The sequence below is a fragment of the Leptonychotes weddellii genome, chromosome X (assembly GCF_054177405.1).
Source record: "Leptonychotes weddellii isolate Sample4059 chromosome X, ASM5417740v2, whole genome shotgun sequence".
Lineage (NCBI taxonomy): Eukaryota > Metazoa > Chordata > Mammalia > Carnivora > Phocidae > Leptonychotes > Leptonychotes weddellii.
This window is the reverse complement of record NC_138385.1, coordinates 93,176,023-93,190,125: the sequence shown is the minus strand read 5'-3', so window position 1 is coordinate 93,190,125 and position 14,103 is coordinate 93,176,023. Positions and strand designations below refer to the sequence as shown.

At 45.1% G+C, this 14,103-nt stretch overlaps 2 protein-coding genes across 17 annotated transcripts in view; both read right to left on the bottom strand.

Annotated features, from left to right (window-relative positions):
* The window catches only part of PHKA2 (phosphorylase kinase regulatory subunit alpha 2), a 78,103-nt gene extending 72,989 nt beyond the window's left edge, over positions 1–5,114 (bottom strand). For 2 of the 7 annotated variants that reach the window (XM_081809082.1, XM_081809085.1), the window contains exon 1: positions 4,265–4,781. In XM_081809082.1, the coding sequence (XP_081665208.1) occupies positions 4,265–4,342 (78 nt within the window). In that variant the 5' untranslated portion in view covers positions 4,343–4,781. Of the gene's footprint in view, positions 1–4,264; positions 4,787–4,926 lie in introns of those variants that run through there. The other 5 variants (XM_081809083.1, XM_081809090.1, XM_081809088.1 and 2 more) reach the window with 5 other exon arrangements.
* Positions 5,115–9,843: 4,729 nt separating this feature from the next.
* The window catches only part of ADGRG2 (adhesion G protein-coupled receptor G2), a 131,664-nt gene continuing 127,404 nt past the window's right edge, over positions 9,844–14,103 (bottom strand). For all 10 annotated transcript variants that reach the window (XM_081809076.1, XM_081809073.1, XM_081809075.1 and 7 more), the window contains one exon: positions 9,844–11,895. In XM_081809076.1, the coding sequence (XP_081665202.1) occupies positions 11,711–11,895 (185 nt within the window). In that variant the 3' untranslated portion in view covers positions 9,844–11,710. The remainder of the gene's footprint in view (positions 11,896–14,103) is intronic.

Here is a 14,103-nt window from a genome sequence, read left to right as displayed (position 1 = left end):
ATCTGCCTTCGGCTCAGGTCATGATCTCAGGGTCCTGGGATGGAGCCCCATGTCTGGCTCCCTGCTTAGTGGTGAGTCAGCTTCTCCCCCTCCCTGTGCCCCTCACCCCCACTTGTGCACAAGCTCTCTCTCTCAAATAAATAAAATTTATAAAAACCACATTTAAAAAAAATTTTTAATAATTTCTATTACCTGGCTAATTTAAGCATTTCCATTTATTGTGATTACTAATTGGACTTATTTGCATCTTGCTTTGTCCTTTGCTTATTTTTTTTTTAAACTTCTCTCTCTCCCTAAGCACTCTTTTCCTTCCTTCTCTTGCAGTGATCAAATCTTCTTTATTCCTCCACTGTTTTAAAAGTCATATATTCCTGGGTAGGAGGAGGGTGAAATATGTGATGGGGATTAGGGAGTGCACTTGTCATGGTGAGCACCAGGTGATGTATAGAAGTGCTGTATCACTGTACTGTACACCAGAAACTAATACTGTAAAAAAAAGTTATGCTTACGAAAAATTTTTTTTAAAAAGTTATATATTCCCTTCATGTTCAAGCGTTACATATAAATTCTTGATTTAAATATATAATACCTCTCCCCTTCTTAACGTGATAAGGTGATAAAGGTCTAAGAATGCTTTAACCCACCTCCCATTCTTCTGCCATATTATTTCACAGTATTTAATTATATCTTTTTTAAACTTGCCCCAAATTAGTCTTTATTATTATTATTACTATTTGTTCCCTACTCCATGTTTTAGTTATCCCATTCTTTTCATTTTAAATTCCATTGCCACTAAATAAGCAATATTTACTTACTCTTCTGGTCTCTTAATTATCTGTTTTTTATACCAAATAATCTGCAGTTACAATTACTGCCTTGATCACCATTTCTGATCCATATTCTCTTATCACTACTTTGTAACTTAACACTTTCATGTATGAGCTTTCAAACAGAACTGATATTCAAAAAATGTACAAAGTTAGTATTATCTGGACCAAAGTAAATCTAGGAATTTTTTTCAGTCAATAATTATTTGAAGATAATCCCTGGAGTGTATAATGATACTCTCTGTATACACAAAATCATATCTGCAAAAGGACCCTTTTATAAACATAGCTCTTTTCTTCTTCGCCTTAAAGATTTAAATAATAATTAGTAGCAAATGTATTTGGCAAACGACTAATGGAAAAGTTGTTCTCTTTCACAGATACAGGAAAAGGAATTAGTTGACACGCTACTGCCTCTAACTGAAGAATTAGGAGTTTGACATATTTAACGCTAAATGATTTCTAACAAGTGAAATCAAGTTAAAAAGCACATCAGGGGCACCTGGGTGGCTCAGTTAAGCATCTGACTCGGCCTAGGTCAAGATCTCAGGGTCCGGGCGCCTGGGTGGCTCAGTTGGTTAAGCGACTGCCTTCGGCTCAGGTCGTGATCCCGGGGTCCTGGGATCGAGGCCCACATCGGGCTCCTGGCTCAGCGGGGAGCCTACTTCTCCCTCTGACCCTCTCCCCTCTCATGCTGTTTCTCTCCTGCGCACTCTCTAATAAATAAATAAATAAATAATCTTTAAAAAAAAAAAAAAGATCTCAGGGTCCTAGGATGGAGTCCCTCCCGCTCTGCTGGCTCCCTGCTCTGCTGGCTCCCTGCTCGGCAGGGAGTCTCTTTCTCCCTCTGCCCCTCTCCCCGCTCAGCTCATACTCATGCTCCCTCTCCCTCCCTCCCGCTCTCAAATAAATAAATAATCTTTTAAAAAAATAAAAATAAAAAGCAAATCAGAAACAGTTCAGAGCCTGTACCCGCTGACACTGAAAAATACCTCACAAACATCTGCATATATCTACAGGAGATGGGGAGATACAGCATAAATTTTAGAAACCACCAGTCCAGGTCGTTCATTTTTTTTTATGGTCGAATATGCATAAAATTGCCCATCCATTTTTAGAGTGGTTAGGGGACCTAAGATCACTCAGAAAGATGATGAGACCTTAAATGGATTAAGGATCTACAACTGTGAAGACGAGCTGTTGGGGCAGGATGGGTGGGGGGAGGGGGACAAGGAGTGCGAGTCTGCATGGGATTTCCCAGCAGTGTTGTATTCGGAGGATTCCAGTTAGCCACAGGAGTAAAGAGGGTAAATGAGAGCTTCTCACCAACTACCCCCAAAATAAATACAACTAAAGGCTGAGACGCCTTTTTTTTTTTAATCATTAAAATGTTGGAGAGGAAAGTCCAACACTGCAAATTTGCTTTAATAAGACAGTTCTTTTGCTCCTGAGAAAAGGCAAGCCTGGGTTAATGGCTGGACATTAGGATGGCTCAGAGCCTGCTGGAAGTATTTTATCAACAAGGACTTAACGGTACCTTTCATGTGCCAGGAACACTGCTTAACACAAAAGGAACAAAACTGATGAGGCCTCTGTGCTTAAGGACCTCACTGCATCAATGGGGAGACATAATTTTGTTTATAGACTAGAAAGCAATTAGTAGTTGTACCAACGCTTTCAGGAAGGGGAGTAACATGGCTCACGGTGGTGAGGTGTGGACGTGTGGCCTATGTCCAAGTCGTACCACCACCAACAGCACTGTTTACTGATTGCCTCCTGGCTGCCAGGCAACCTGCTAGGCGCTAACTTTTTCTTCACAATACCTCAGCGGAGATAGGTGTTACTGTCCCCATTTTACAGATGAGGCCATGGACTTGAGAGGTTGAGTAAAGGCTAACATGTCATTCAAGGCAGAGCTGGGCACGCAAACACAGGTGTGACACAAGAACCATGCTTCATCAGTTCTCCTTACAGCCCCTTCCCTCACAGTAAGGAAGGGGAAAACCTCTGAACTTGAATTTTAAAACAATTTATAGATGTAATTGTAATATACTACAAACAGGACGGCAAAAAGTAACCACCATTTGCCTGCCTACTCCTTCTTTAATTCTCAACTTAACGTCATGTCTTCTAGGACTCCATCCCGGCTCCCCAAACTGGGTTTAGCTCCCCCAAATCAGGATCACAGTCCCTCATGTGCAATTTTAAAAGCCGGTAAGTTCTGGAAATCTAAAGGGTTTTCATAAGTTTGCAGGAGGCTTGGTGACAAAAGGTGACCTGAACTGATGTGAAACTATTTTAAGTCTTTACTTTTCCTACTCAGTGTGAATATTCACATTCGGATGTGAGAAAAATGTGTTTGATTAAGGGATGCTGCCCACTGCAGTTATTATAGAATACATATGTATATTACACCTTTCTAAAATCCAAACATTTCTGACTTGCAAACCACATCTGGCCCCAAGGATCTCAGACAAAGGACTCCGGAACTATACCCTATGCATAAATCTCATTGCACTACACGCATTTATTCTTTGTAAGCCCAGCACCTGACAGAGTGTCTTGCATATAATAGGTACACAATAAATATTTCATGAATGAAGAAATAAGACTGAGAAATTGGCTAAGAAGGGAAAATGGTCAGTGGCTTGGGAATGACTATGGTTCCCGACTTGTAGGCTGGGCCTCTAACCATGGAATGCTACTTCCTTCTCGAACATGGAGGTCCTATTAATAGTTGCTGCTGGTTGAGGGAAAGGGACAGAGCTGCTGTCTTCACTAGGAATAAAAATAGTCCAGGGGTCTTACATGATGGGCCCACATATAACTTTAGGCCAGTAATATAGAAGAGCAGGCATATTCATACCTCAGACCACATGGGCAGCCTCACAGGTCCCCCTTGAACTTGGGAGCAGAAGACCTGCGTTTGGCCCTGACCCTACTACACGCGGTAAGCTTTTTGGCCTGTAGTTTTCTCATCTGTAAAATATCAATCAGAGTAACCCCTAAGGCCCTCACACGTGGGTCTCTAACAAGATAACTCATGGGAGGGGCAGCAGCAGTTGCCCTACACTCTGGAGGAGCAGGATACAAACCTCCGGAGGTTCTTCACTCCTGTCTACTGCCCTGGCAGTCCCGAGTTCACTGTCCCCGTTCAGTGTGCTCTGTCCAACCTAAACACACCTCCTCTCTCACCCCCAAAACAGAACAGTCAATGCAAAAAAGACGCATTTTTGTACCCAGGGCACCAGGGGGGGCTCTGTCTTCGATCCCAAACAGAGGGGGTCCCCTGAAGGAGGATGGGGTGGAATGGGGGTGCGGCTAGCAAGCACTGGATTTAAGGAGCAAACCTCCTAAATGCAAAGTCTCAGGACCAGGAGGGGATTGGGTAGGAGAATAAGTGCCACGAGAGGGCAGCTCGGGTGGTCCTTCCTTACCTGGTAGCACAGGATGGTTTGCTGCACCAGCCGCGCGTAGCCATCCAGGCGGACCCCGGAATTGCTCCTGCTCCTCATCTCCGCGTGCTGCCGGGGCCGCAGCGCCCGACGGGCCGTGCAGAGGTGGGACGCCCGAACTGCGGCCGCCGAGCGGGCCTGGTTCCCAAACACTCACAGCCTCGGTTAGCTCTCGGGACAGTGCCCGGCGGTGGGAGGTCGAGACTTTTTTAAAATGAAAGAACCAAAGTAAGATTGGAAAACAAGCCAACCAGAGTTTCGCTCCTCCGCAAGGCGCGGGGGCGGTGATGGGAGCTGGCGCTAAGGCGGCCCCTCCCTGACCAGGCCCGCCGCACTCTCGACACCCGCTCGTCCCGGACAGCCCCGCGGAAGACGCGGGGAACGGGGTTCAGGACGTGAGACAACGACGACCCCGTCGGGCCTTTTTCGCCTTAAAGCAGTCTGGAGGAGGCCCCGGGGCGGGCCGCCAACCGAGCCTACCGGTCTGCCGCAACCCACTTGCGGCCCGCCCCCGGCCCCGCCCCCGCCGCGGAACGCAGCCCTCGGAGTCGCGGCTCGAGGGGGAAAGAAAAGGGGGTGGCCCACAGGAGTAGCGGACCACTTGGCTCCGGGCGGGAACCAAATTGCCTCCCTGAGCCCCTTACCTCCCCGCGGGCCGCCGACCCCAGGACAAGCTAGAGAAACAGGCCCTTCCGCAGTGACCACCTGGACGCCCTTGGGCCCGCCCCAGGCCCCACCTTTGGATCCGCCTGCGGCTCCGCCCCGTCGCGGAGCGGAACCCGCGGAGCGGGGCCTGGGTTACAAGGTAAGGGGACCGCTTCGCCAGAGGCCCAGAATGCCCCTAATACGGTTGCTTGTGGCCCCGCCCCGTCCTGAGATGAACTCGCAACAGCGTCCGCGGCCCCGCCCCCAGCCCCGCCCCTGCAGCGGAGCGGAACCCGCGGAGTCAGGGAGATAAAGGACGGGTTCTAGGGCTCCTCCCCGAATTGCCGTGAGGCCCCGGGGATGGGCAGCCAACCTCACCGGAGGCGGGAGAGGTAGGCCCGCCCACCGCGGCCACTGGGCTGGCCGCCGGCCAGGATCATAATTCTGTACCTGGCCGCTTCTCCACTGCCGAGCAGAAGCCAAGTAGTGGGGCCCCTTAGGGAAGGAAAGGGGGCGGTCGGGGCAGGGTCCCCTAGCCGCACCCTTCTTCCCCCCTTCGGCTCCTGTAGCCCCTGCCCCTGATGACCTCTCTCGAAGTCAGGCCTGCAGTCCACCTCCTACAGGCCTACTACTTGAAACTGGCATTTTTGCAGCGGTAATTACCTACAGTTCAGTCTTTGACCCAGTGTTCATTTTCCAACTAAATCTGTTCCACTGGACAGCTCGGCTAATGTAATTTTCAGAAGCCCTCTGCTAGTCTCCATGCATTTACTGTATGCTTGACCTAGTAGGCCGCTCCTCCTCCTCGCCTATCTGAAGCCTTTTTTTTTTTTTTTAAAGATTGTATTTGTTTATTTGAAAGAGAGAATGAGCCAGGGAGAAAGGCAGAGGGAGAGGGGGAAGCAGACTCCTCGGGGGCTAAGCAGGGAGCCCGACGAGGGGCTCGATCCAGTGACACTGTGATCACGACCTGAGTTGAAGGCAGCTGCTTAACCTTAACCGACTGAGCCACCCAGGCGCCCCTGAAGCCTATCCTTTAAGAGCCAACTCAGGGGACGCCTGGGTGGCTCAGTTGGTTAAGCAGCTGCCTTCAGCTCAGGTCATGATCCCAGTGTCCCGGGATCAAGTCCTGCTCAGCAGGGAGCCTGCTTCTCCCTCTCCCTCTGCCTGCCACTCCTCCTGCTTGTGCTCTCTCTCTCTGACAAATAAAAAAAAGAAATAAAATCTTAAAAAAAAGAGCCAACTCAGTTCTCCCCTCCTAGAAGCCCTCTCCGTTCTCTGAATTGCCATATAATTTCTTTGTAAGAACCTAAGTTTTGGAGTCAGTGCAAATTAAATTCAAATTCCAGTTCTGCCATTGACAAGTGTTGTGAGCTTTAGCATGCCATTGCAGCAGTTTGAAATTCAACGTTCCCATCTGTAAAATGGGGATAATAGCACCTACGTCATAGGGTGGCTAACATCAAGGGATGAATGTAAAGCACTTAGCAGCATGCCTAGCTCATAGAAAAGTACTTCATAAATCACAGCTGTTTTCATCTGTCATTTGACAATGTATTGCCTCATGTTATTTTCGTTTTCAGATGAGGCATGCTTTCCTAACTGGATTGTAAGATACTCATTCAAACAGCCTTTGAGGGGCGCCTGGGTAGCTCAGTTGGTTAAGGGCCAAATCTTGGTTTTTGATCCAGTTGTGATCTCAGAGTGTTGAGATCCAGCCCCCCCTCCCCCACGCCAGGGCTCCAAGCTCAGTGTGGGAAGTCTGCTTAGGATAGTCTCTCCCTCTCCCCCCTACCCTGCGTTCTCTAGTTCATAAATAAAAATCTTTTTTTAAAAAAAGTTTTGGGGTGCCTGTGTGGCTCAGTGGGTTAAGTGTCTGCCTTCGGCTCAGGTCATGATCCCGGGGTCCTGGGATCGAGCCCTGTGTCGGGCTCTATGCTCAGCGGGGAGCCTGCTTCTCCCTCTCCCTGCCGCTCTGCCTGCTTGTGCGCTCTCCCTCAAATAAATTAAAAAAAAAAAAAAAAAGTCTTTGAAATCTCCTGCCATGTCTGCAACAGTGTTGAGCTCAGTGTCAAATGGATGAAAGAAAATCAGTCCTGCAAACTGGGTCCCCTTAACTAAATTCACTTTAGAAATTCCATACCATAAATCTATGTCACTCAACTAAAGCACCAAACCCCACATAATGTCACATACTTTTTTCTTACTATTGGCTCTTAAATTATGCAGCAATCCATGTGATGTGCCTCCATGCAGAATTTGCAATGATCTAAGGGTAAATAAAATTAGACATTAAGTTATCACCATTAAATCTCTTTTGGAATCGGAATATGTACTCTTAACAGAACTCATATTCTGCATCAAAAAGCTGGGATGGGATCATTGCTTCATTACCATTACTGTTCACACTGAATGCTTCTTCAAGAGTTCATTTTGCAGCCATGGGAGAAATACCTGATAACCTTTGCTCATTACCTGGCATTTCTATCCAGTATAGAAATATTTTCAGTTTATCTCATTCTTGGTGAATTCTCCTATGCACACATATACCCCTTTTGGTGTATAGCTAGCCTATAGTGTATAGCTTTGGTCTGTGCTTTAATGAATATTATCTTATCAGCTCTATTTTTCCATAAGCTTGAAATTCCAGGGTAAAACCAAGAAGCAAAGCTACTACTTTTTAGCTTTTAAATTTCCATGCATATTTTGGACCATAAGCTGTGCTATATAAAAATCAGACTCATGGGCGCCTGGGTGGCTCAGTTGGTTAAGCGACTGCCTTCGGCTCAGGTCATGATCCTGGAGTCCCTGGATCGAGTCCCGCATCGGGCTCCCTGCTCGGCAGGGGGTCTGCTTCTCTCTCTGACCCTCCCCCCTCTCATGTGCTCTCTCTCTCTCATTCTCTCTCTGTCTCAAATAAATAAATAAATAAATAATCTTTAAAAAAATAAAAAATAAAAAAAAAAAAATCAGACTCATATCTTAGTATCCCTTTGTCCCTAAGATACAAAACTTCCGTATCTTGGTTTCTATATCCATGAAGCCTTTCTCTGGCTGTGATCCAATAGACAGAAACCTGTCTCCAAAGTCATTTCTCAAATATTTGTCAAGAATCAGATATGGAACATGATGACGGGGTATGTTGTTGTTTTTGAAGCAGATTCATGGTCTTTGTAGACATGAAAGCCCAAAACTGGACTCTAGGGTCCATACAGGACTTCTCTGACCTCATCCAGAGGGTCTGCCTCATTGTCCTGCCATAGGGGCTCAGGTCAACGAAGTTCCCAGGGAGCCCCATGTCATCAACCAAGGCAGAAACCATCCAGTGTTTCTTCTGGAAGGCTCAAATTTTTGACCCTAAGGGAAAGCACCCCATCTTTGACACCAAGAAGAGGGTCCATTCTGAATGGATTTTCTGAAAAGAGCTAATGTGCCAAATTCTGTTATTTCTATGACAATCACATCTTTGTTGACTGGAGATCATTTTCATTGCAATGTTTTAAAGAATGTACAATTTGTCTCTGTTCCAGATTCCTGTAGCTAGTTTGAGACTAAGAAGTAAAGAGTAGAAACATCAGAGAGTGTAAGATTTCTTCTCAGTGAAGAATATACAGATATATTTAAAAGAATATATTCTGGAAGAATGTAGTCAATTTTTGTTTGCCTCAACATTTTGATGCTGTACCTAGAGAAAAGAAAAAAGAATCTACTGACAAGAATTCTGCCCACTCAAGATTATGTTTTTATGTCCACCCAGTCTTTCCTTTTTCCTGTCCTTCAACTGCATCAGTTGGAGCTGAGCAGAGACAAACTGAATAGTCCTTAAAATGCTGTTATGGAGAAAAAATGATAACACACTAGTCCATTCAGTAAAATGTTCATTTAGTAAAGTAGCCCGTTGTCAAAATGGTCTTCAAACTAACCTGCTTTCTACGTGACCTCATTAGATATACACCAGCATCCCAAATGAAGCCATTTCACCATTTTTGCTGAGACTAGTCCCAATGCTGCTCCCTGAAGTTAAGAGTTACTCTGTGGGATTAATGATTGCAGTGTGTTTTGGGGAAAAACTTCTCAAATGTTCTGAAGAAATTCTTCTTCAAATACTGGTCACTGCTGTGATGCTCCTTGCCTCCTCATACTAGCACTTCTGTCTCCTTCAGTGGAGTCTCAGATTGTGAGACCAATTTTAAACTCAAAGAAGGATGCTTCTCAGGAACATTCTCTCTGTCCTGCCCCTAATGTGTGTGAAGTAAAAAAAAAAAAAAGACAAGAGAATTTGGCTTAAGGACCACAACCCAGACACAAAACACAAAAGGGAAAATAAGGGGGCATGGACAGAATCTAAAGAACACTGGACACTGTGCATCCTTTGGTGTACACTTTGATTACATCATCTCCAGGAGATCTGGTCTGTGAGATCTCACACCCAAATCTCAGGTTATCTCACCACCTTCTTCATCAATTTAATCCTCAACATCTTTGAGGCAGCGGAGCATCACAGGAGAGATTGCTCAAAGACCTCTTATAGAATCAAGGCCAGCTTCCCCCGTTTGTAGCTCCCCTGTACTAATCAGTTCCCCAGAAATCCCTAATCCTGTCCTCACCTTCTTGAAATCCTACTGTTCAATGCTGAGGATGCAGAGACATGGAGGGGGGATCCAAATCTGGGGCTGTGAAGGCCAATGGCAACATGTGTCAAGGAGGGAATCTTGAAAGTGTGAGGGGAAAATGAAGAAGAGACCTCAGAAACTGATCTCGTGGGGAGGAACCTTGCTCTCACCTCACAATCACTGTGTGTCCGCTGTTTGCCAGAAGATCTAACCGTCACGTTCCTCTTAGGCCACTCACATGCCACGTTGCCGGGGCAAGAGATCCCAGGCGCCTTCCCTCAGTGAAAGCTTTCAAACTCAAAGGACTGAACTACAAATTTATTTTGGCGATCTTAACATTTTTGTCGATTTTAACATAAATACAAGACAATTAAATAAATCAGAGAAGAAATCTTGCAAAGGCAAATCAGCACTCACAGAAGTGTATTACATTATTATTGTGGTTAGTCGGGGATACAACATTCACTTGAAATATATGCAAGGGAACCATAGTGAAAGACCGAACTACAGGGTTTTGCAAGGTTCCTAATCAGGACACACTTGAGGCATTGTTCAGGCAGCTAGCTATAGGCGGGAGGCAAGATAAACCCTCTATAACTAGGAGCAATCAGGGTTTGATACATATGGAAACAATAGCACTGCAGGATAGTTCACGTTCCCAACAGCTGCTCCCCCTTGTCACTATACATTCTTCAACACTTGACACCTTTTAAAAAATAATTATAGCTCTGGCAGGGCCAGAGTGTACCAGTCCTAACAACTAAAGTACTATGCAGTCACCTTTTAAAGAAGAGCAGTATGATTTTTTTTTTTCCTCATATACATCTCCTTTAAAAAGGAATCCTACTCTACTCCCCTTAAGGAATCCTACTCTACTCCCCTTTTCTGAAAGGCTCTGGGGATTTGAGAAGCGGCAGTGTATGTTTCTCCTCCACATTCACAATCTTCCTGATTACAGGTCCATCCTTCTCCATGGCCACGGTACTAAGCGAAACATCTTGGCGCAGCTTCCAGTCCCTGGTGATTAGGGACGAGATCAGGAGATGGGTATTGGGACCGGGTGCTGCACATGGCTGTACTCGTGGTGCCCTGCACAAGGGTGCACCCGAGAGGATGCGTGGGGCTCAAATATGGCCCCCACTTTGACAAACCGTGAGCCCTTGGGGCTGTGTCTGCCCAGTAGGGGCACCTTTTTCCAACTCGCTCAAAGGCACTATATGAGCTAATTGCGCACTGTCTGCGCACACTTTTTCCAGTCTGGCTGGCAGCATTATTTCTTGATTTCAGTGATGCTTCTGTATTTCACATCCCATATAATCTCCAAAAGGAGCTGAACCAGCAAGGATTTTCTGAATTATCACATTAGACACAATAACACAACCACGATTCTACAAATTAATTTACACATTGTACCTCTGAAACAAATAATACATTATATGTTAAAAAAGAAGAAGAAGAAGATAGCAGGAGGGGAAGAATGAAGGGGGGGAAATCGGAGGGGGAGATGAACCATGAGAGACGATGGACTCTGAAAAACAAACTGAGGGTTCTAGAGGGGAGGGGGATGGGAGGATGGGTTAGCCTGCTGATGGGTATTAAAGAGGGCACGTTCTGCATGGAGCACTGGGTGTTATGCACAAACAATGAATCATGGAACACTACATCAAAAACTAATGATGTAATGTATGGTGATTAACATAACAATAAAAAATTTTAAAAAGAAAATAAATACAAAAAAACGTAGAAGATATGTGACATGTGGGGCACTAGAATTTAGCTTATTTATAACAAAGGCATGCACAACTAAACTCACCAACAGGCTGAAGTCAACAGTTGCTTTATAGGACCTTATCATAGATGACTCAGCCTCTTTAAAATGTGGCTAGAAATGAACTACTTTGATTTTAAACGAGTCTTATTCTTACTGTGTTGTTTAAACCCAATCTTCTTTTAAAATGAAGGATAAAAAAAACCAGACAGCAAATGTCTAAAAACCATGTATAACGTCTTGGGTTTCCTCTTTCAATAACCATTGCCCTCAATTAGCATATGTTCCTCCAGAGGTTGCTGAGTATAAAATTAGTTGATTTTCATACATCTCACATTGTGTAAAAGGTAAAATTGGACACTTTCACTGTCAAGCATCATGCTTTGATTTTAGAAAAAGGAATCACATTTGCTCAATAAAGTGTAAGCTTCCCCGCTTTGAAGTCCTTCTGAGAGCGATACGGCCTTTACCATTGCATGAATCTTCTTTCTCGGTAAACATGTGCTGCTTCCCAGTGAAATCATGAAGGCACACATCTCCATTCTGAACACTGAAAGAAACACCATTCTTGTCTGTTGAAGCATTCCCTATATAAGGAAAAACAAAATTGGTATCATGAAGTATCCAGAGAAAGCAATTAAAAAATACAGTTAAACATCACTTCGTTCTGAAGTAGGCACATGTAGTACATGGGTTTGTTTTTTTTTTAAATATAGTTATGATGTATTGTCATGTTTTACTTTTCGATCCTTCCCTGAGGCCACTCAAAGTAAACAACACAAACTGGAGGATGTGTCAGAAACCAGTTCTCTATGGCAATTTTTTTTTTTTTAATGAAACGGTCAAAATATGAAGCGAAGCAATATATTTGATACGAGAAGACCCATTTCCTAACTCTGGTTGATCATATTATTGAGAAGTAGCTTCTGTGTAGTATGACCTAATATAATATTCTGGTCTCCCCCAAAAGGTTAAGGTTAACAGAGGTCCCCATATGTTCCCTTACAAGGTTCTTGGTTCCTTCAGGTTCCTATAAAATAAAACTTTGTATCAGAGAAACCCAGAGCAACAACAGTCATGGCCAAGAAAAAACCATCTCTGGTAGAGTAAACCGGCTCCTCTGACTAAATCAGGACAGGACTGGTTCCCACGAGGAAACCACCAATTAATTACAACCTCAGAGTCCAGGCCAGGGTGCAGCTGGACATTCTAGAGCCAATGTAGTTCGGACCTGGGCCTCCCACACCGCAAGCAGGCCCTCAACTGTGTGTGTGCTCAGACCCTCTGGCTACTTGGCACCAACCTCCTGACCATTATACTACTGGAAGACAATGTAGCAAGCCAAATAACAGGGCGCCTCGGTGGCACAGTCGGTTGAGTGAGCGACTCTTGTTTTCGGCTCAGGCCATGATCTCAGGGTCCTGAGATGGAGCCCCGTGTCAGACTCCGCACTCAGTGCAGAGTCTGCTTGAGATTTTCCCTCCCTCTGGCTCTGTCCCTTCCACTTGTACGCTTTTCCTCTCTCTCTCTCAAATAAATAAATAAATCTTTAAAAAAAAAAAAAAAGCTGAATAATAAGCCCATTTTTGAGTTCATGCTATAATCATAATAATGATTAACAGTGTTGAGAACTTTATAAGTATTATCTCATTTACTATACTACACGTTGAGTGCTATGATTATCCCCATCTCACAGACGATGAAACTAAGGTTTCAGAAATTAAGTGCTTTGTACACGGTTATGCAGCTCAGAATCGATGGAGTCAACATGTGATGTTTCTTTCAAACTGTGAGTTTAGTGGCCCCCCATGTACCGAGTGAGAGGGCTGCTGGTGCCCAAGCCTTTAAAGCATAACCAGATATGTAGCATTCACACAAACTACGTGAGGGACATGGTCAACACAGCCCAAATAGGGCATGTGACCATTTGAGGCAGCTGTCCTGATTTAGCCATTTTGGTTTGAGGACATTTTGGTGCAGGGACAATTTGACCTGGTATAATAAACCATTAAACTTCCAGTTTCTTTTTTGGAATTGCCCATCCCATACCTCATCCATCCCAGATCCTGGTGTGCAGCCTGAGGAGTCAGGGATGTCTATCTGATTAGCATGTTATGTGGTATTAAAAACTTGGCCATTCCGGTGGCCTAAAATGTACCCCCCCCCCGCCCTCACTGTCGGCCATCCAAAACAGCTGTGTCAAATCAGCCATGTCAAACAGCTGTGCAAAATGTGTTGCTTCAGTCAAATCTGATTGCCCAAAGCAAGGCAACACAGGCTAGGCAAGTGAGGCTTCATCTGTGAGTTGTTCCTAGAATATGGAAAAAACCTGGCTTTAAGAGCGCCAAACATTTCTGTCCAAGCCAACAGGCTTTCTGATATGTTGTGATTTTGAGGATTCATGATGGCTTACCTCACACCTCTGATTTCTCTGCCTTGAACTTGCTTTTTCACGCTAACTTATCAGCCAGTCTTGATTGCTACTGGCCCCACTCTCTTTACTTAACATTGAGTCATTCCCGACAGAGCCATTTGTCCTAGAACCCAGAGCTCTTACGCTGGCAACTGCGGTAAAGAGCTAAGGCCAGATGGTAGGTGTTTTTCATCTTCTTCAGCAATGGTTCTCAGTGAAGGGGAGGTGGGTGATTTTACCCTTTAGGGGACATTTCACAATGTCCAAAGACATTTTTGGTTGTCACAACTGGGGGTGAGTGGGTGGATGCTACTGGTATCTGGTGGGTGGAAACTAGGGATGTTGCTAAACGTCCCCAACTGCACAGGACAGCCCCCCCCCC